At 35.6% G+C, this 20,918-nt stretch overlaps 1 protein-coding gene across 2 annotated transcripts in view; it reads left to right on the plus strand.

Annotated features, from left to right (window-relative positions):
- Positions 1-2,856: 2,856 nt before the first annotated feature.
- The window catches only part of dnm1b (dynamin 1b), a 92,073-nt gene continuing 74,011 nt past the window's right edge, over positions 2,857-20,918 (plus strand). For both annotated transcript variants that reach the window (XM_056458688.1, XM_056458689.1), the window contains exon 1: positions 2,857-3,250. In XM_056458688.1, coding sequence (XP_056314663.1) covers positions 3,090-3,250 — 161 coding nt within the window. In that variant the 5' untranslated portion in view covers positions 2,857-3,089. The remainder of the gene's footprint in view (positions 3,251-20,918) is intronic.

Here is a 20,918-nt window from a genome sequence, read left to right on the forward strand (position 1 = left end):
ACTATATGCTATTAATAAAACTCTAAGATGAAACCATAGTTGCTATGCTAATATGCAAATGCTAACATAAACAACTTTACATTGTAAAAAAAATCCTGTTTGCCTTAAATTTTTAAGCTGAATCAAATTCACCTTATGAGTCCATTGAACTTATATTATGTTAAACTGACTTAAAACAGCCTGTGTAACTTATAAAGTTGAGTTAGAACACGATTAACTTAGTTTAATAAGTTACAATGAACTTAAAACTTGTGCTGTCATGACTAACTTATCAAATAATTTTTTAGTGTACGCCTGACGTGGTTTAATTTACTTTTTTGTTCCCAGAAAGTTCTCTTGTTAGCCAGTATTTTTCTTTGTCCCACTACACTGTAAACCCTAAGTTGAGACCACTCAAATGATTTAAGGGAAATTTGATTCCCTCAGTTCGTTTGAGTATATGGGAAATCGACAACTCAATTAATTGAGTTGACCAAATGTGGTCTCTTCATTGAATTAACTGAAATGTTTATTTACAGATAACTTACATGTTTAAGTACAGATAACTTAAAATGGCTAATAGATTAAACTTCCAAATTGTTCACCTTTTATATTCTTTACTTACTCCCAGGGCCATTTATATCGAAGCTTTATCGACGTTTATATCATGTCTATCTTGTTCCAAACATCTAATTTTTACGAGGTGGGTCGTTAGTCCAATGCTCAACCCCCAACCAATATGGACATACACACATACATACACTACAGCCAGTTTAGCTTATCCCATTCACCTACACCACATATCTTTGGACTGTGGGGAAAACTGGAGCACCCGGACGAAACCCATGCGAACACACAGAGAAACAGAAATGTCAACTGGCCCAGCCGGGACTCGAACCAGCGACCTTCTTGCTGTGAGGTGGCAGCGCCACTGTGTCGTTCCTGTGTGTATGTCAATTAAAAAAAATATTCTATAAGCATTTAAATATCTACTCACTAATTTAACTTTTCTTATTAGTCAGATGGGTTCAGGTGGTGCCTCTGTCCTGCTGCTTAAGCAAAATTCAGCATCACAAGCAAAACGACCACCTTGTGTCATATTATACAACATATATCACAGTTGTCAAGGCAGACTTTCAAGCGCAACTAATCATTTTAAACAGAGACATGGTGATTTGTTTAAAGAAATTAAAATGTTAAGTTCAGAGAACTGGTGACGCAGTGGCGCAGTGAGTAGCACATTTGCTTCACAGCAAGAAGGTCGCTGGTTTGAGCCTCAGCAAGGTCAGTTGGCATTTCTGTGTGCATGTTCTCCCTGTGATTGTGTGGGCTTCATCTGCATGCTCTGGTTTCCCCACAAGTCCAAAGGCATGTGCTATAGGTGAATTGGGTATGCTAAAATTGACTGTGTATGTGTGTGAATGGGTGTTTCCCAGTGATGGGTTGCGGCTGGAAGGGCATCTGCTGCCTAAAACATATGCTGGATAAGTTGGCAGTTCGTTCCGCTGTGGTGACCCCAGATTAATAAAGAGATTAAGCCGAAAAGAAAATGAATGAATGAGTTCAGAGAACTCAAAATGCCAAATTGATGCCAAAATGATGCCAAAACTTGGTATTTTAAGTAATGTCAAGTTATAACTTAATATATTTAGTATTAACAAAAAGGGGGTCGACCGTCCTACAGATTTCAGTTGCAACCCATATCAAACACACCTGCCTGTAATTATCAAGTGCTGTTCAGGTCCTAATTAACTGGTTCAGGTGTGTTTGATTAGGGTTGGAGCTGAACTTTGCAGGAAGGTCAATCTCCAGGAACAGGGTTGAGCACCACTGGAGTATAGGTTAGAACAATGTTCATAGAACGTTTAGGTTCTCGTTGAGTTACAAAATAAACCTGCAACATACTAGAAGGCTATTTTTTGTTTACCAAAAAGAACTTGGAGAACAATCTTGGTTGGTTCCCAAAAATAACCAAATGAAAACCATACGAATGGCAGAATGTTCTGCTTGGTTGTTTTATGTATTTGTATTATACACCATGAGTTAGGCCTACATTAATCCATGACAATGCTGTTATCATTTGGTCGGCCTTACTTGTTTCAAACTTTAATGAGTTTCTTTTTTTTCCGTTAAATACAAAAGAAGATATTTTGAAGAAAGCTGAAAACCTGTAACCTTTTTTAGTATTTTTTGTTTTTACAATGGAAGTCAATGGTTACAGGTTTTCAGCTTTCTTCGAAATATTTAGTGTTCAACAAAAAATTCAATCTCAAAGCTTTGAAACCACTTGACTTGGGCGTGAGTACAATGAAAAGGCTTTTTAAAAAATGTCAAAACAGTTAACAACATCAGGTTGCAACAACTTTAACCATTAGATAGAATAACCAACAGAAAAAGATGTTACATTATGCAAATTACAAAACAAAACAAAGACCATTTTGAGGATGTAAACAAAACCAATGGTCCCAACGTATTTCCTGTTTTTCATTTTTCATTCTTATAGCTTCCGAGAATCCAAAAAGAGCCACATATTGATAACATTATGATAGCTGTTTTAACATTAAGTTATGATTGAATTGCCTCTTGTTAAAGTTATGAAATATAAAATATGACCAATGACATGACCACATTGAAATGGTCTAATCTTATAAGACTATAAGAGCCATTTTTGACTTTTAAAATATTTATTTTTATGGCCATTAAAGTAAAAATATATAAATGAAAATAGAAAATAGCAAGCGTAGTAGACTAAAATCTTTATTTTTGGATGAGGCTATCCCACGGTAACTTCCGGCCGGTAGGATGTGATCAAGAACGCTGTTTTCATCATGCAGTGCGCCCTCGGTGGCCAGAAAAGACAGTGCAGCAGTCGGCGCTCCATCCCCGCATCTCTCCCGCAGGACTGACTGACTCTCCTCATCATCCTCACAGACAGGAGTAGCGCAGGGAGGAGGACGCATGAAGATTTCTGCAAAATTGAATCAAACGCTGCAAAGGACAGCTTTTAAATATTAAGGGTCCTGCCAGACCCTGTGAAGGCTCCATATAGGGTCGAATACGTCCGTTTTTTTCATTCACCGTGAAGCAGAGGCTATTATTTACTCTTCAAGATGGGCAATCGGGGAATGGAGGACTTGATTCCTCTGGTAAACCGAATGCAGGATGCCTTCTCAGCCATCGGACAAAATGCAAACCTGGACCTGCCTCAGATCGCGGTGGTCGGCGGTCAGAGTGCTGGGAAAAGCTCGGTTTTGGAGAACTTCGTCGGGAAGTAAGTGAATGGTGTCAAATTTGACGGGTGGCATAGATCACACTGTGCCTCATGCCATCTGCTATCCCGTATCATTAATTAACGTTACTCGCAAGGATATTCACTGCATTTATTTAGCGTAACCTAATGCATGTGCAGCAAAACCAACGTTTATTTATGACTGCAGAGGTATTTATTAATGGTTTAGAGGAGCTTTTGTTCGTGTTTATAAATATGGTGTTTCGTTAAGGAAATAACACTGACGAAATAAACCTCCTTTACTATGGTTTGGGCTACTTAATGTGGCCGCAAACCTGGCCTCAGTTATATGTAATCGCTTCTGGCAGCAGCCTCGTGAAGAAGAGTGACAGTGACAGAGAATGATGCTCATGGCTGACGGGTGTGTGTGTGTGTGTATGTGTGTGTTAATCATGAAGACTAGCTTTTCATACATCATACTAGAACAAGCTTATTTATTAGGAAGAGAAGGCATATTTGTATATAATATTGTGTTGTTGTTGTTGTTGTACTGATAATAGCATATGTCTAAGATAGGCTACCCAGGTAGCAAAGAATTCTGGCCCAGATTTGGCATAAAGCTGGCACAGCAGGCATTCATCCAGCACTGACTACAGCATGTGGGCCAAACATGACCCTGGTTTGGCAGAGGTGGCACCGTCTTAAAAGCGGCACACAATACTTGGGCCAGATATCAAATGTACTGTAGCATTTAACCCAGATGCTAATAATGGATATGTGGGCCATGTCAGTTTGGCCTATCTTGACCCACATTTAAAATACATTTTTATTATTTGTGAATAAATGAAAAAAAAATTCTACCAATCAGGTCACGTCGAGAAAAAGCATGCCCATAGCGCACCTAAAGGGCAATGCTTCATGGTTTTATCAATTTCATTTCAGTCCTGACACACCAACATATCTGGCTCAGTTCAGGCCCATTTATGGGTTATTAACTTGGATGAGACTTGGCCTAGATATGGTCCATGTTTGGCCCTTGACGGGAAGCCAGACTTGGTCCAGTCATGTGCCGTAATTCACTGAGGCATGTGGGCCAAGCAAAAGCTGGTTGTGTGCACCAGTACTGGGCCAGAGATATTTTGCTGTGTGGGTAATGTTGTTATCCTTTCATCAGATTGTCTTCTAGGATTTGTTAAACAACCACTCAACACGCTATATAAAGGCATTTGAAGCAGTCACTTAAGTCAGGTTTATTTTTCACCGGTCTCTCATATCGGGTGTCAGAGGGTATATACAGGCCTATCGTCTTCCTTCCATTCGTTTTCATCATCACTTTAGTCAAAATCCTGAAGGAGTGCTACTGGAATTCCGTCCATTGAATCTAATACAAAAGAGAGCAAGAGTTGTTTAAGGGGAAAATTAATGATTATATTAATACTCTGAAATTCTATTAATAATTTTAAATTATATTAATAAATTTAAAATAAAATTAATAATTTAAAATTAACGTTCAGGGTGACACGGTGGCACATTAGATAGCGCTGTTACCGCACAGCAAGAAGGTCGCTGGTTTGAGCCCAGCTGGGTCAGGTGACATTTTTATGTGGAGTTTGCATGTTCTTCCTGTGTTGGCGTGTGTTTCCTCTTGTTCCGGTTTCCACCACAGTCCAAAAACATATGGCATAGGTGAATTGAATAAGTTAAATTGGCTGTAGTGTAGAGTATGTGTGTGAATGAGTGTGTATGCGTGTTTCCTAATACTAGGTTGCAGCTGGAAGGACATCCGCTGCGTAAAAACATATGTTGGATAAGTTGGCGGTTCGTTCCGCTGTGGTGACCCCTTTTTAATAAAGGGGCCAGCCGAAAAGAAAATGAATGAATGAATGAAATTAAAGTTCTGTTGTCAAATTCATCCTCACGGTGTTTCAAACTGTATTTGAATCTTTTGTTTATGATGCAATGAAAACAAAAAAAGACTTATAGTGAAAGCTATGTTTAATGGAAGAAAGTCATACAGGTTTGGAAGGTTTGGAACAACAAATTGAGTAAATGACTGCAAGATTTGAATGATATGTTAACAATTTTATAAATAGAATTCTCTGGAACCAGTAGATCTTGCAGCATTATGACATGTTGATGCGGGTAAGCCTCTTCTGATCATCTTATCATCTTAAAAAATGCCTAAATATAAATGTAAAAAAAATTGTTAAATACATTTAAAATTACTGTTCTATTTTGATATAATTCATTCATTAATTTTTTATCAATCGCTGAATGAACCACCCACTTATCCAGCATATGTTTTACACAGCGGATGCCCTTCCAGCTGCATCCCAGTACTGGGAAATATCCATACACACTTATACTATGGCCAATTTAGTTTATTCAATTCACCTGTACCGCATGCCATGGACTGTGGGGGAAAACGGAGTACCTGAAAGAAACCAGTGCAAACACGGGGAGAATATGCAAACTCCACACAGAAATACCAACTGACCCAGTCGAGACTCAAACCAGCGACCTACTTGCTGTGAGGCGATAGTGCTAACCACTGAGCCACCTTGTCACCTATTTTAATATAATTTAACATGTAATTTATTCCTATCATGGCCGTGCTGAATGTTCAGTGATATTACATTAGACTTCATTATCACAGGATACTTCAAAGATCATTCTAATATGATGTTTTGATGCTCAAGAAAAAAAAATCATATTAAAGTTTTAAATAGAACAGTTGCATACCTTTGTTTAAACCATGAGGTGTTTTATAGTGTAAATGCAAATATCTCTACTGTCACCTTTGATCAGTTAAGCAAATCATATTCATTTGCTTTTAAATAAAAATACTGAATCTATATGTAAATAAAACAACATATTCTGAAAGCGTAGCCCTATATACATTTCTGGAGATTGCAAATTATGTAGCCAGAGGTACGTATGGCTGCATTTTGTCTTTAAAACAATCGCTATGGGGTGGTATGACAGCGTTACTTCTTGTGCTAAACAGCTGACTGCTTACCTTCGTGTGGACGGCTTTTCCGCTGTTACCAGTTTTCTCAGTAACTTGCCATGTATGTTGGCGGACTTGAGGTGCAGAGAGGAGTTGACCACAACGACAGGGTTCGAGTCTGGCGAAGAACGGTTCCAAAAAGTGGGTTATTCAAAAACAGAAGCTAAAAAATAAAATAAACAAGTAAATAACAGGGTGAGAATGTGATAAAATTTGAAAAACGAGGGCTTTCCTTTTTCTGGATTGCTTTTCAAAACACTGTTGGTTGAGTTTAGTGAAGTGGGTGGGTGCTGGTCAATCTGTGCTTTTGAAAACAATATTTGTTGGGTTTGGGGAAGGAGGAGGGTGGGTCAGTCGATTGGTCAGTAATTCAGTCAGTCAGTCGACAGCGGCCTCTGGTGGATTTATGCGAGAACAGCAGGCACGAATGGCACTCGCCAGAGAAATTTGAGATCTCAAAAAGCGTATACAACATCCTCTGGTGGATTTGCGAAAACAAAAACTCCTGGGATGGATTTGGCGTTCTCCAGAAATGTATATAGTGGTGTGTTTTCAGAATGAGCCTGGGTTGTAAAAAAAAGCATGAGTCAGAAAATGGTACACCAGTAAATCTCATCATTTCATTTAATTCTTACTTCAAACATTGTACACATTATAGCTTGCCCCAAGCTTAAACAGAATTAATAATTAACATCATTTATCTTTTAACAGCATAATTTTTATCTGGCTTACATCCAGATGAGCTCAGCATGTTTTCAGGACCAAGGACAGTTCTTTAATAAACTGTGGAGGTGCCACTTTGCTGTGGCCATATACTTTGAAGAGACACTAATTCAGCAGACTACTTGTTCCAATCCTGATTGACTTTGTTTCTTCTGTTGAACACAAAAGAAGATAGTTTGAAACCTGTAACCGACTTCTAAAGTATTTGTTGTCCTATGAAAGTCAAAATTCTTCTTTAGTGTATAACAGTATAAAGAAATTCTTAAAGGTTTAGAGGCGCAAGTAAATAGTTCATTGCCATTTATTGATTAACTATCCCTTTTAAATGGCTGCCAAATTTTTCAGTCTGGTCTGGTTTGAAGGATTTATGCACATGAAAGACTGGTCATGCTGGGAGATCCAGCTAAACAAATGTTAAGAGATCAAGACCAGCAAACCACCTTAGCTTGACCCTGGTTCAAGGCTTTATTCCTATTAGACATGTTTGTTTAGAGTCAAAAGCAACTACTGTAATTGTCTCATGTTTGTTACACAATTGGGATCAGAACTCTCCATTCAGCTGATTTAATTAGCTTGTACACACACCTGTAAAACGTGTGCAGATCACTGTCAGCTTGATATTAAGTCTAACTAGTAACAACTAGGGCTGAAACTTAGAATCAAATTAATTAAGTTAATCGATCACAAAAAATGTTAAATTACATTTGTAGTAATTGATGCTTCATTTAATAAAAAAATATTTAACACACCACGTCCTGTTTGCATTATAATTATTTGATCTGCTTGTTATTTGTTTTAATTAAGCAATATGCAGCTTGTTTTTTAAATTTTATCCTGTAATTATATTATTAGTTAATGCAATTTCTGCTGGAATAAAAAAATCCATTGTTTAAATTCAGAATGTTGTGCAGTAGCTGCAAATTCAGTTGAATACAAATGTTATATATATATATATATATATATATATATATATATATATATATATATATATATATATATATATATATATATATATATATATATATATACATATATGCTGGACAAGTTGGCGGTTTATTCCGCTATGGCGACCCCTGATGAATAAAGGGACTAAGCCAAAACGAGAATGACTGAATGAATGAATAAATATATATATATATTAGGGGTGTAACGGATCATGGTTGATCTGTGATTCATATGGATCACAACCCACAGTTCGGAACACACATGGCCGGTGGATTAATACATTTTTTTACTTGTAGATTAATCCTACATTTTTAATGATCGCCTCTCATGTCATTCAAATCACCTGTATGAAAGCATTTAGGCTTTCCTGTAAATATATAATGATGGCGGAAGAAGTTGTGGTAGGTTATTAGGGATATGGTGGGCTTGTTAGGTTATTAAACGTGTTTTCTGTCACTACTTGATTGGCCTGCATTAATGCATTCAGTGTAAGCGATTAATCGAGTGTAAGCACGATTAATCATTAAAAAGATCGGGATCTCAACACCCACACAACATAAATTATAAATGATGGTGATTTGCATATGTTTAATAAAAAACGCAATAATCAAGAAAGAGATTGAGTCTTTAGTCGTTTGAGTTAGTTATGAAGTTACAAAGAGTCAAATACCACAGAAGTACTGGGATAACAGTTTATAGTTTAGATAAAACCACTGATGTTTATTGTAAAGATTAAAATAACCGCCATATGCATTTAACTTGACGCTTAAACTGAATGTTGTAGGCAAATATTATGTTATTTAACCAATAGGTGGCGACAACCACCCAAATATGGCACTGAAAAATTCTTCAAAAATGATACGACTAGCAGTGAAGCTTGACGTTTATGAGGAAATAACTGAATCATTTATTGAAAATTAAACTAAAAATAAATAAGGGTTGTACAAGTTATAATGTTAGATTTCTACATTTAGCGTTATCAGCAACAGTAGTAACAGTGCATTTTTCACAGTGCTAAATTTTTTACCATTTATTATTATTTAGCTGATTATTTCTTCATTTTATTTTTTTAAAAATTACAGCTTCTAAGTTCTGTTTGTTAAAACTAAAAGTGTCTTACAGTACTGTTTTTGTAATAAATGAAATGCAAATTACATTAGTCTCTTGCCCTTTCTGGCTGATCTGGAAAATAATCCGATCTGTGACTAAAAAGCCATTATGTGATCTGAACCATGAGATTTGGGATCCGTTACACCACTAATATATATATATATATATATATATATATATATATATATATATATATATATATATATATATATATATATATATATATATGTGTGTGTGTGTGTGTATCTTTGATTGGCTTTTATAAATTTTTACTGCTCTGTTGCATTTCAGACACAAGATATTTTAATAATTTGGAAAAACTTATCCAATTAATTGCTTAATCAATCAATTAAAGTGGTAAACTAATTGATTATTCAAATAATAAACAGCTGCTGCAGCCCTAGCAACAACATTTGTTGCTGTCTCGAGTCGTAAACCTTCATTGTTATTCAGCAGGGCCTTCACTCAGTATTATTGGTCAGGCTGAGCTTTGTGGACACTCAAGTGTCTGTCAAGCTTGTCAGTCACAAACAGATCCATTGACCTACAGTACAATACACACAGCTGTTACAGGGAGGGACTTCACAATGCTACATGAGGACAGTAGTTTGGCATCAAATATGGTGTGTTGTCTGGCTAGATGTACAGTACTGCTCACAGTACTGGAATATTTTTTGTGGCTTCTAAAGAGACGGTTCACCTAAAAATTTCCCTTGTGTATTCATGGGTGAGCATTATGCATTGTTTATGGTGCTATCATATTTTTGTAGTGATAACAATGTGCTAGCTTACATTATTGAATATTAGTCACTCACTTTGTAAAAAACAAAAAGTTCAAAAGCCTCTAATGTGCAATGAAGCATTTAAAGGGTTAGTTCACCCAACAAAAAAAAATGTTATTAATGCCTCACCCTCATGTTGTTCCAAACCAAAGTGTTAACATGTCACAGCAATATGTAGAATAATTAATCATGAGAAAGATTTCATGATTAGTAATTTTGTACAAACTTTTTGATCCACTTCAAATGTTGACCACTGTATACAGTTGAAGTAAAAATTAGTTTTCTTTTTCTAATATTTCACAAATGATGTTTAACAGAGCAATGAATTTTTCACAATATTTCCTATAATATTTTATCGTCTGGAGAAAGTCTTATTTGCTTTAGTTTGGCTACAATGAAAACAGTTTTTATTTTTTCAAAACCATTTTAAGGCCAATATTATTAGCCCCCTTAAACGATATATATATATATATATATATATATATATATATATATATATATATATATATATATATATATATATATATATATATATATATATATATATATATATATATATATTTATTTATTATTAATATCTTTTTCAGGTTTTTATTTTTATTAAATTTGCAACTATTTCAAAAAATATTTCTTCACATTGTCATTGAGTGTAGAATTTTCAGGAAATAAATTAATTTAATCCATTTTGGAATAAGGCTGTAACAAAAAATAAATAAATAAATATATATATATATATTTATATATATTTTTTTGTTTTCAAATATTAAGAAATCAGTTATTAGAAATTAGCTATTGAAACTATTAGGTTTAGAATTTTTCTCTTCGTTAAACAGAAATTGGGATATATATATATATATATATATATATATATATATATATATATATATATATATATATATATATATATATATATATATATATATATAATTTATATTTATTTATTTATTTATTTATTTATTCATTTATTTATTTATTTATTTAGTTATTGTTACTGCCTTATTCCAAAAAATATTCTCAAAATTCTACACTCAATACCCCATAATGACAATGTGAACAAATATTTTTTGAAATTGTTGCAAATTTATAAAAAATAAAATCCTGAAAAATCATACATCAGTATTCACAGCCTTTGCTCAATACTTTGTTGATGCACCTTTGGCAGCAATTACAGCCTCAAGTCTTTTTGAATATGATGCTACAAGCTTGGCACAACTGTCTTTGGGAATTTTTGCCCATTCCTCTTTGCAGTACCTCTCAAGCTCTATCAGGTTGGATGGGAAGCAACGGTGTACAGTCATTTTTAGACCTCTCCAGAGATGTTCAATAGGATTTAGTTCTGGGCTCTAGCTGGGCCACTCAAGGACATTCACTGAGTTGTTGTGAAGCCACTTCATTGTTATTTTGGTGGTGTGATTTGGGTCATTGTCCTTCTGGAAGATGAACCGTCGCCCCAGTCTGAGATCAAGAGCACTCTGAAGCAGGTGTTCATTCAGGATGTCTCTTTACATTGCTGCATTCATCTTTCCCTCTATCCTGGCTAGTGTCCAGTTCCTGCTGCTGAAAAACATCCTCACAGCATGATACTGCCACCACCATGCTTCACTGTAGGGATGGTATTAGCCTGGTGATAAGCAGTGCCTGGTTTTCTCCAAATGTAATGCCTGGCATTCATGAAGAGTTCAATTTTAGTCTCATCAGACCAGAGAATTTTGTATCTCATGGTCTGAGAGTCCTTCAGATGCCTTTTGGCAAATTCCAGGTGGAGAGTGGTCTGATTGGTGGATTGCTGCACAGATGGCTGTCCTTCTGTAAGGTTCTCCTCCCTTCACAGAAGAATGCTGGAGCTTAGACAGAGTGACCATCGGGTTATTGATCCCCTCCCTGACTAAGGCCCTTCTCCCCCGATCACTCAGCTTAGATGGCCGGCCAGCTCTAGGAAGAGTCCTGGTGGTTCCAAACATCTTCCACTTACGGATGATGATGGCCACTGTGCTCATTGGAACTTTCAGAGCAGCAGAAATTTTTCTCTAATCTTCCCCAGCCTTGTGCCTCGAGACCATCCTGTGTCGGAGGTCTACAGACAATTCCTTTGTCTTCATTCTTGGTTTGTGCTTTGACATGCACTGTCAACCCTGGGACCTTATATAGACAGGTGTATACCTTTTCAAATCTTGTCCAATCAACTGAATTTACCACAGATGAACTCCAATTAAGCTGCTGAAACAACTCAAGAATGATCAGTGGAAACAGAATGTACCTGAGCTCAATTTAGAGCGTCATGGCAAAGGCTGTGAATACTTCTGTACATGTGATTTTTCAGGCTTTTTATTTTTATTAAATTTGCAACAATTTCAAAAATCATTTTTCACATTGTCATTATTGGGTATTGGTGTTGAATTTTGAAGAAATAAATGAGTTTAATTCATTTTGGAACAAGGCTGTAACATAAAAAATGTGTAAAAAGTGAAGCGCTATGAATACTTTCCGGATGCACTGTATATAGTAATAAACTTTCAACATTTGCATTCAACTGAATTTGCAGCTACTGCACATTATTCTGAATTTAAACAATGGAATTTTTTATTTCACCAGAAATGACATTAACTAATATTATAATTACAGGATAAAATAAAAACAAGCTGCATAATGCTTATTAGAATGAATATAATGAGCAAATTAAATAAAAATTACAGACAGGAAGAGATGCGTTAATTTTTTTTTAAAGCGAAGCATTGATTACTACTAAATTTAATTAAAAAAAATGTTGTGATTGATTAAAATTAAGTGATTCAATTATATATTTCACCCTATCTGTTACTAGACTCAACCTGACAGTAATCCATGAATGATTTACAGGGTGTGTACAAGCAAACAAAATCAGCCGAATCAACATTTCTGACCTGAAACGTTTAACAAACACAGGATAATTGCAATAGTTGCTTTTGATTCTAAACAAGCAGATTTAATAAGTAAAACCAGGGACAGGTTAAAGTGCTTTGCTGATCTCAGTGTCTCCATAAGTGTTTAACTGGTGTTTAGCCTTCAAACCAGACCAGACTTATCGACCAGACTCATACAAAAAATACTAAATTTAATTACATTTAAATTACACTTTTTAACCCAGTGGATGGGTTTGTCCATATTTGACCCAACGCTGCCAGCAGTTTTAGAGCATTCTTTCTGAATGAAGTTATATAAATGTGACTTGTACATCAATGAAGCTTATATCTGTACCAACAACACAATACAGAAATCTACATAGCACAGCCATCATGTCATACAAAACCTTTGAAATACCTTCCAAATATAGTTAGGAAGATATTTAAGAAATCTGCAATTACATGATGGTGATTCAATTATATTTAAAGCTCTAGTGGTAAATAAATTAACCTATATGCTTTTTTTATTTATGAGTATGGCAGGTCACGCAGGAGCTGCACTGCTGCAGGAATGACACGACAGATCTGAAATAATCCCAATATAAAGTCTTCCTACAGGCTTATCACAGTGATTCAGGATTAGACAAAAACACAGTTTGAGAGATGGATTCATGATACGCTTGCTCTATGAATAAGTTTATTTAAGGACGGCTTATTGGTTAGCATTGTCGCCTCAAAGCAAGTAGGTCGCTGGTTCGAGTCCCAGCTGGCTCAGTTGGCGTTTCTGTGTGGAGTTTGCATGTTCTCCCCGTGTTCGCGTGGGTTTCATCAGGGTCCTTCAGTTTCCCCCACAAGTCCAAAGATATGCGCTATAGGTGAATTGTCCGTAGTGTATGTGTGTGAATGAGAGTGTATGGGTATTTTCCAGTGATAGGTTGCAGCTGGAAGGGCATTCGCTGCTGGATAAGTTGGCGGTTCATTTCACTGTGGCGACATCTGAAATAGAGACTAAGCCAAAGGAAAATGAATGAATGAATGATACAAATGTGTACCTTTTGAAAAGGTACCGTAGAAAAAAAGTGTATGGACAAAAACAACTGAAACATTCCTCAAAATATCTTAAAAATATCTTAGGAGTGGCGCACTGGTATTGGATAAATGTTGAATTGGATAAACTAAACTCGCTGTAGTGTATCAATGGGAGAGAGTGTGTGTGTGTGTGTTTCCCAGCACTGAGGGTTGTACTGTCAGTGCTGGGTTGCGGCTGAAAGGGCATCCACTGTGTAAAACATATGCCAGAGTTATTGGTGGTTAATTCCTCTTTGGCAACCCCTGATAAAGCAGGGAAAAACCCCAAGGAATGTGAGTAGGCATGGGCCGGTATAAGATTCTGACAGTATGATAACCTTGGATAAAAATATCACGGTTTTGTAATTACTGCTCTAAAATATATTATTTTTAAAAATCCAAGTAAAAAACAAAAACTTTTTTCTTTTTTGAAGAAAATATATTTTATTTTGAGAAACATTTTAAATATTTTGGAACAGTAAACGTGTCAGAATAAAGGAATTATTGACTTCTGCTGTCTTAATTTGTTTCAAAAACTGATTTTTGTACACTTTAAAACGGCATCTTTGGATATCTGCTGGCGAGTAAATAAAAAATCTTACTCATGCCTTAGGAACGATATAGCAGAAAATTTTGACGGTTTTAAAACCTTGACTTTTACAAACCGCGGTAAACCTTGAAAACGGTTATCGTCCCATGCCTAAATGTGAGCGAGGGTTTCATTTCCGCACAGCCAAACTATTCTGTTTTGAACTCTTGTTATTCAATTCAATTCATTTTAATTAAAGTTTATTTGTATAGCGCATTTTGCTATAATTATTCTTTCAAAGCAGCTTTACGAAAGGTGCACATTATTGCATTACAATCAAATTCAGAAAAGTTAAGGTTATTAGTTACTAAAACTTTATTAGTTACTAATAACTTTAACTAATTAACTAGTAACTAATAGCATTTAACAGTTAAAGTTATTATATACACTCACCAGACATTTGGATGGTAGGGTCAAAACTTGGGATCAACAACAAGAAAGGATCCATCCTACCTTGTATCAACGGTTCAGGCTGCTGCTACTGGTGGTGTAATGGTGTGGGGGATATTTTCTTGGCACACTTTGGGCCCATTAGTACCAATTGAGCATTGTGTCAACGACACAGCCTACCTAAGTATGGTTGCTGACCATGTCCATCCCTTTAAAACCACAATGTACCCATCCTCTGATGGCTACTTCTAGTAGGGTAACGTGCCATGCCATAAAGCACGAATCACCTCAGACTGGTTTCTTGAACATGACAATGAGTTCACTGTACTGTTCACTGTACTGTATGAGTTAAAATGGCCTCCACAGTCACCAGAACTCAATCGAATAGAGCACCTTTGGGATAGAATGGGAGATTTGCATCATGGATGTGCAGCCGACAAATCTGCAGCAACTGCTTGATGCTATCATGTCAATATGGACTAAAACCTCTGTGGACTATTTACAGTACCTTGTTGAATCTACGGCATAGGATTAAGGCAGTTCTAAAGTACTAGTAAGGTGTACCTAATAAAGTGGCCGGTGACTGTATAAACATAGTTAACCTGCAGTTACATAGTATAGGTAATGTCTACAGTACGTGTACATGTTCACTGAAGCGTATTTGTTTATTTTCTTTGTTCTGCTATAAACCATTTTCAGCATATCATACAGCTGAATGAACGCGAAGCGCATCAAGTGACACTTACAGCACAATTTATCAGACAGGTGCCATAATGAATGAGACGTGGCCTTTAAAACTGAGGCACATGCTGATGTGGCCTATCACCATGATGACGTTACAATTAATTACATGATGGTGCAGTCCGGCAGAAAGCAGCGGGATATCACAGCTGCCAGATGAATGTCATGAAACAGCCTGCTATTCACTTGTAAGTGAATACATGCAGCATTAAGCTGGCCATGAGTCCTTGTAAATCAGGCGTCAGGAACATTTTTTCAACAAAGAGCCATTTCTGATTTTTTTTAGCAAATGCATTTTTTTAAGAGCCATTTGGATGTATGTATACCTCTTTAAAAATGCATTTGCTACTGTTTTACTACTATAAATATTTTTATAAATATAATATGTCGAGGCACAACTCAAAAATAAACAAATATGAAGCATTGCATGTTGAGCAAGTCCATGAATGAGGAAGGACTGTCCTTTTATTTTTAACAGAGTTCTTATTAATTTTGCTGTAAAAAAATACAATAAAGAGGGAATTGTAATTGTATTTTCGATAGGAAAGTGACGGTTATCATTTTTTATACGGTAAAATATTATTGAAGGGAGACAGCTGGAGAGCGACATATTTTTGGTCAAAGAGCCACATGTGGCTCGAGAGCCATAGGTTGCCTACCACTGTTGTAAATACTTGGTTCAATTCTGCTCGGTTTTTTAATAGAGCGCTACAGTGCGCTCCTGTTTTTTTGTTTGTTTTTATTAACGCTGTCATGGCTCCCTTATTGAATTTTTTTCTTATTTTTTCGGTAAAGAATGCTAAGCCTTGAACAGATATCAATAACAATAAAAACTTTGAGAAGTAAAAAATTAAAAATATATATACAGTATATGAAGAAAAAAAATAGATCATGAATGCGCAGTCGGTTTATGGTTATGTATAAAAACAATCCATTCACATGGAATATATTAATACAAACACATATGCAAGTATACTGTAACATTCTAATCTTTGTGATGAGGAAGATTTATTTATTTTATTTAATCAATAATATCTTTTATTCAGGGTGACACGGTGACTCAGTGGTTAGCACTGTCCCCTCACAGCAAGAAGGTCACTGGTTCCAGTCCCTGCTGGGTCAGTTGGCGTTTCTGTGTTAAGTTTGCATGTTTTGCCTGTGTTGACGTTGGTTTCCTTCACGTGCTCCGGTTTCCCCCACAGTCTAAAGACATGCGCTATAGGTGAATATATTCATCCATTCAATTTTTTATTTGGCTTATTCCCTTTATTAATCAGGGGTCGCCACAGCGGAATGAACCACCAACTTATCCAGCATAATTTGGATGCTCTTCCAGCTGCAACACATCACTGGGAAACAGCTGTAGGTGAATTGAATAAACTAATTTAGCCATAGTGTATGCGTGTGAATGAGTGTGTATGGATCTTTCCCAGTACTGGGTTGCAGCCAAAGGGACTAAGCCGAAGGAAAATGAATTAATCACTTTTATTCAGTAAGGTTGCCAGTTATGACAAATGTTTTTACATTATTACAAAAAAAAATTATATTATAAAGCATATAAAATCAAGTTCTTTTGAGATTTTCTTTCATTAAACAATTTTGACGTAAAAGAAAAAGGAACAAACAACAAAAACAAGCCTATTTTTGTTGATAATGTGATACACTTTTCAATATTGATAATAATAATAATAAAAAAATAAAATAAATAATAATAATAATAATAATAATCTGGCAACGCAGTGGTGCAGTAGGTAGTGCTGTCGCCTCACAGCAAGAAGGTCGCTGGTTCGAGCCTCGGCTGGGACAGTTGGTGTTTCTGTGTGGAGTTTGCATGTTCTCCCTGCATTTGCATGGGTTTACTCCGGGTGGTCCGGTTTCCCCCAAAGACATGCGGTGTAGGTGAATTGGGTAGGCTAAATTGTCCGTTGTGTATGTGTGTGTGAATAAGTGTTTATGTGTTTCCCAGTGATGGGTTGCAGCTGGAAGGGCATCCGCTGCATAAAACAAATGCTGGATGAGTTGGCGGTTCATTCCGCTGTGGCGACCCCAGATTAATAAAGGGACTAAGCCCAAAAAAAAAATGAATGAATGAATGAATAATAATAATAATAATAATAATAATGATAAAAAGAAAAAGAAGTCTAAGAGGAAATATTGCTTTAGATAATCAGTGTATACAGTTAGAGTGATTTCTGAAGAAAAAATGTGCTTTGCCATCATAAGAATAAAATACATTAAAGACCATTTTAATGTGGTCATGTCACGGGCCCATGAACATTTCCTGCTTGTTATCAAACTGTAACAAGAGGCAAATTCAATCATAACTTAATGTTAAAACAGCTATCATAACATTATTTATCAATATGTGGCTCTATTTGAATTCTCGGAAGCTTATAGAAATTAAACATGTAAAAGAGGAAATACGTTGGGACCATTGTTATTGTTTACATCCCTCAAAATGGTCTATAAAATATAGTAGCTCCAGTCCCCCTGCAAGTCCAAAGACAAGCGATGTAGGTTAATTGGGTGAGCTAAAATTGTCTAAGCTAAAAATGAGTGTGTATGAGGGTGTATGGGTGTTTCCCAGTGATGGGTTGCAGCTGGAAGGGCATCCGCTGCGCAAAACATATGCTGGATAAGTTGGCGGTTCATTCCGCTGTGGTGACTCCTGACCAATAAAGTTACTAAGCTGAAAAGAAAATGAATAAATGAATGAATTAATAAAATATAGTAAACAGTTAAATTAATTGCGACAATGTTTAACATGTTTGTGTTATATTTTTAATAAAGAAATACGTTAAACATTGTTTAAATAAAGTTTAAATTATCTAGACTCATAGCTACTATAGGAAATGTATATGTAAATAGGCTTATCTTTCCTTATAGCCTTTAAAATATATGTGGATATCAAAACAACTAGAGCACTTATTAATTCATAACAGTCCTAAAAATAAGCAGTCTTTGGCCCTATTTACTAATCATGAAATCATTCTCATCATTAATTATTCTACATATTTCTAACGTTAACAGTGGCTCAGTGGTTAGCACTGTCACCTCACAGTAATAGCCAGCCAGTTGGAATTTCTGTGTGGAGTTTGCAAGTTCTCCCCATGTTGGTCCAGTCCAAAGATTTGTGGTAAAGGTGAACTGAATAAACTAAATTGTCCGTAGTGTGATTGAATGTGTACATGTGTTTTTTCAATACTGGGTTGTGGCTGGAAGGACATCCGCTGCGTAAAACATATGCTGGAATAGTTGCCGGTTTATTCCGCTGTGGCGGCCTCTGAAATAGAGACTAAGCCGAAGGAAAATAAATGAATGAATGTTCAAGCGGTTCATTGGATCAAAGAGGCTGATAGGAGATAACATGAGAGTCTACCATCCTGTAACCATCCTGATTGCTTTATTACATTAACACTGTCAATATGAATTACATGAATTGCACTGTAAATATTACACAAATGACATTAGCTGCTGCTTCTACTGTAAATGAAATGAGATTACATTGTGAAGAGGCTACACTGTAAAAAATAAATCTGTAAAATTTACGGTAAAAAACGGCTGCTGTGGTTGCAAGTATTTTACTGTAAAAAATATGGTACAAAGCGTAAAAGTAATTTCTCATTTTTACAGTAAACTACCGTATTTCATTCATTTGTAGATGTAATATTTCTGTATTTTGAATATCCAGCATCTACACATCTTTTGTTACACAGATAGACATGTTAACACAGCCATATGCAGGTGGTGATGAGGAAGTTACATAATGAACCAATGCTTATCACAATCAATTTTTCCTTCCCCCTCTCCCCTTTTCTTTTTCTTTTTTTTAGTCATGTTTTTTGAATGTTGTGTAAGTTTTGTTTTGTCTTTTGGTGTTATTTTTATGTGATTTTGATTAATTGTGGGACCCCCTTGAAAATGAGATGGTACATCTCAAGGGGTTTATCCCTATGAATAAATATCAAGCAGAGAAGTGAGTCAGTATATATTAAAGGTGCCCAGTGTCATTTACACAGCTACTAAACACCAGTATGGTAACAAGCATAATATTAAAGTCATGAAAAAAACATTGTTTATCAACATTAGATGCAACATAAATCTCTAATGTACATAACTGATGGGGAAACAACTAAAAAGATCCATAGTAATGTCAACAAAAAGCATAAAAAGTGATGTGCCATACAGGGAATTCTGGGAAAGTCAATTTACGGTTATTCGCCGTATATATTTAGGAAACATACTGTTAGCCAGGTTATGGATTTTTATTGTAGCATTTTTACAGTTTTTTACCGTTGAAATCACAGCCATTTTTGTACAGTGTATTTTAGATATTCTTGGAAATCCGTACGCTGTGGGCATAGTGAGTGATATGCAATTTCAGCATGTTATTTATTTCTTTTTTAACGTAGGCACTAATTTTGTGCACTTGTGCCTAATGGCCAGAGCTCACGCAGGGCTCTTTCACACTCCTTCTCCAAACCTGGTGTCCAAATGTTTCTTTGCTAAAAGAGGCTTAGATGCAAAATGTTCATACTGTTCAAAATGTACACTAGTGCCATGCTCAAAAAGTGTTAAAGTACAACATTTTATACAGTGTTCTTGATGAGCTATTTTAAGTGACCTAAGATCGTAATATTTAAATACTGATGTAATATTTAAGCTTTCTCTGGTTCTTATTTTCTTCTTCATCTGAAACCATCAGTATGCTATGTTACTGAGCAAAAATTTAAGATTTAATAGTGAAAATAAAGATATTTAAAACGACATAAAAATCTCTTAGACTTTAGTTGAGGGTGTCATAAAATTTTAATCGCAATAACACTAACACAGGGTTTTATAAGAGTACAGTTGAAGTCAGAATTATTACCCCCCCCCCCCCTCCCTGAATTATTAGCCCTCTGAATTATTTTTTTTCCCAATTTCTGTTTAACGGAGAGAAGAGTTTTTCAATGCATTTATAAACATAATAGTTTTAATAACTCATCTGTAATAACTGATTTATTTTATCTTTGCCATGATGACAGTAAATAATAATTTACTAGATATTTTTCAAGACACTTCTATACAGCTTAAAGTGACATTTAAAGGCTTAACTAGGTTAATTAGGTTAACCAGGCAGGTTGGGGTAATTAGGCAAGTTGTTGTATAATAATGGTTTGTTCTGTAGACTATCGAAATAATTTTGACCTTAAACTGGTTTTTAAAAAACTAAAAACTGCTTTTATTCTAGCCGAAATAAAACAAAAAAGATTTTCTGCCGAAGAATGATTAAACATTAAAAGATTGGGATTTCAACACCCGTGCAACATAAATTATAAATGATGGGGATTTGCATATGTTTATTAATCCTTCGAATCACTGCATTCAAATCTGTAAGGTTGCTGGTTCGAGCCCCGGCTGGGTTAGTGGGCTTTTCTATGCCCACTAACCCAGTGGTTAGTTTGCATGTTCTCCCCGTATTCGCATGGGT

This window comes from Danio aesculapii, chromosome 5, assembly GCF_903798145.1.
Source record: "Danio aesculapii chromosome 5, fDanAes4.1, whole genome shotgun sequence".
In the NCBI taxonomy this organism is placed as follows: Eukaryota; Metazoa; Chordata; class Actinopteri; order Cypriniformes; family Danionidae; genus Danio; species Danio aesculapii.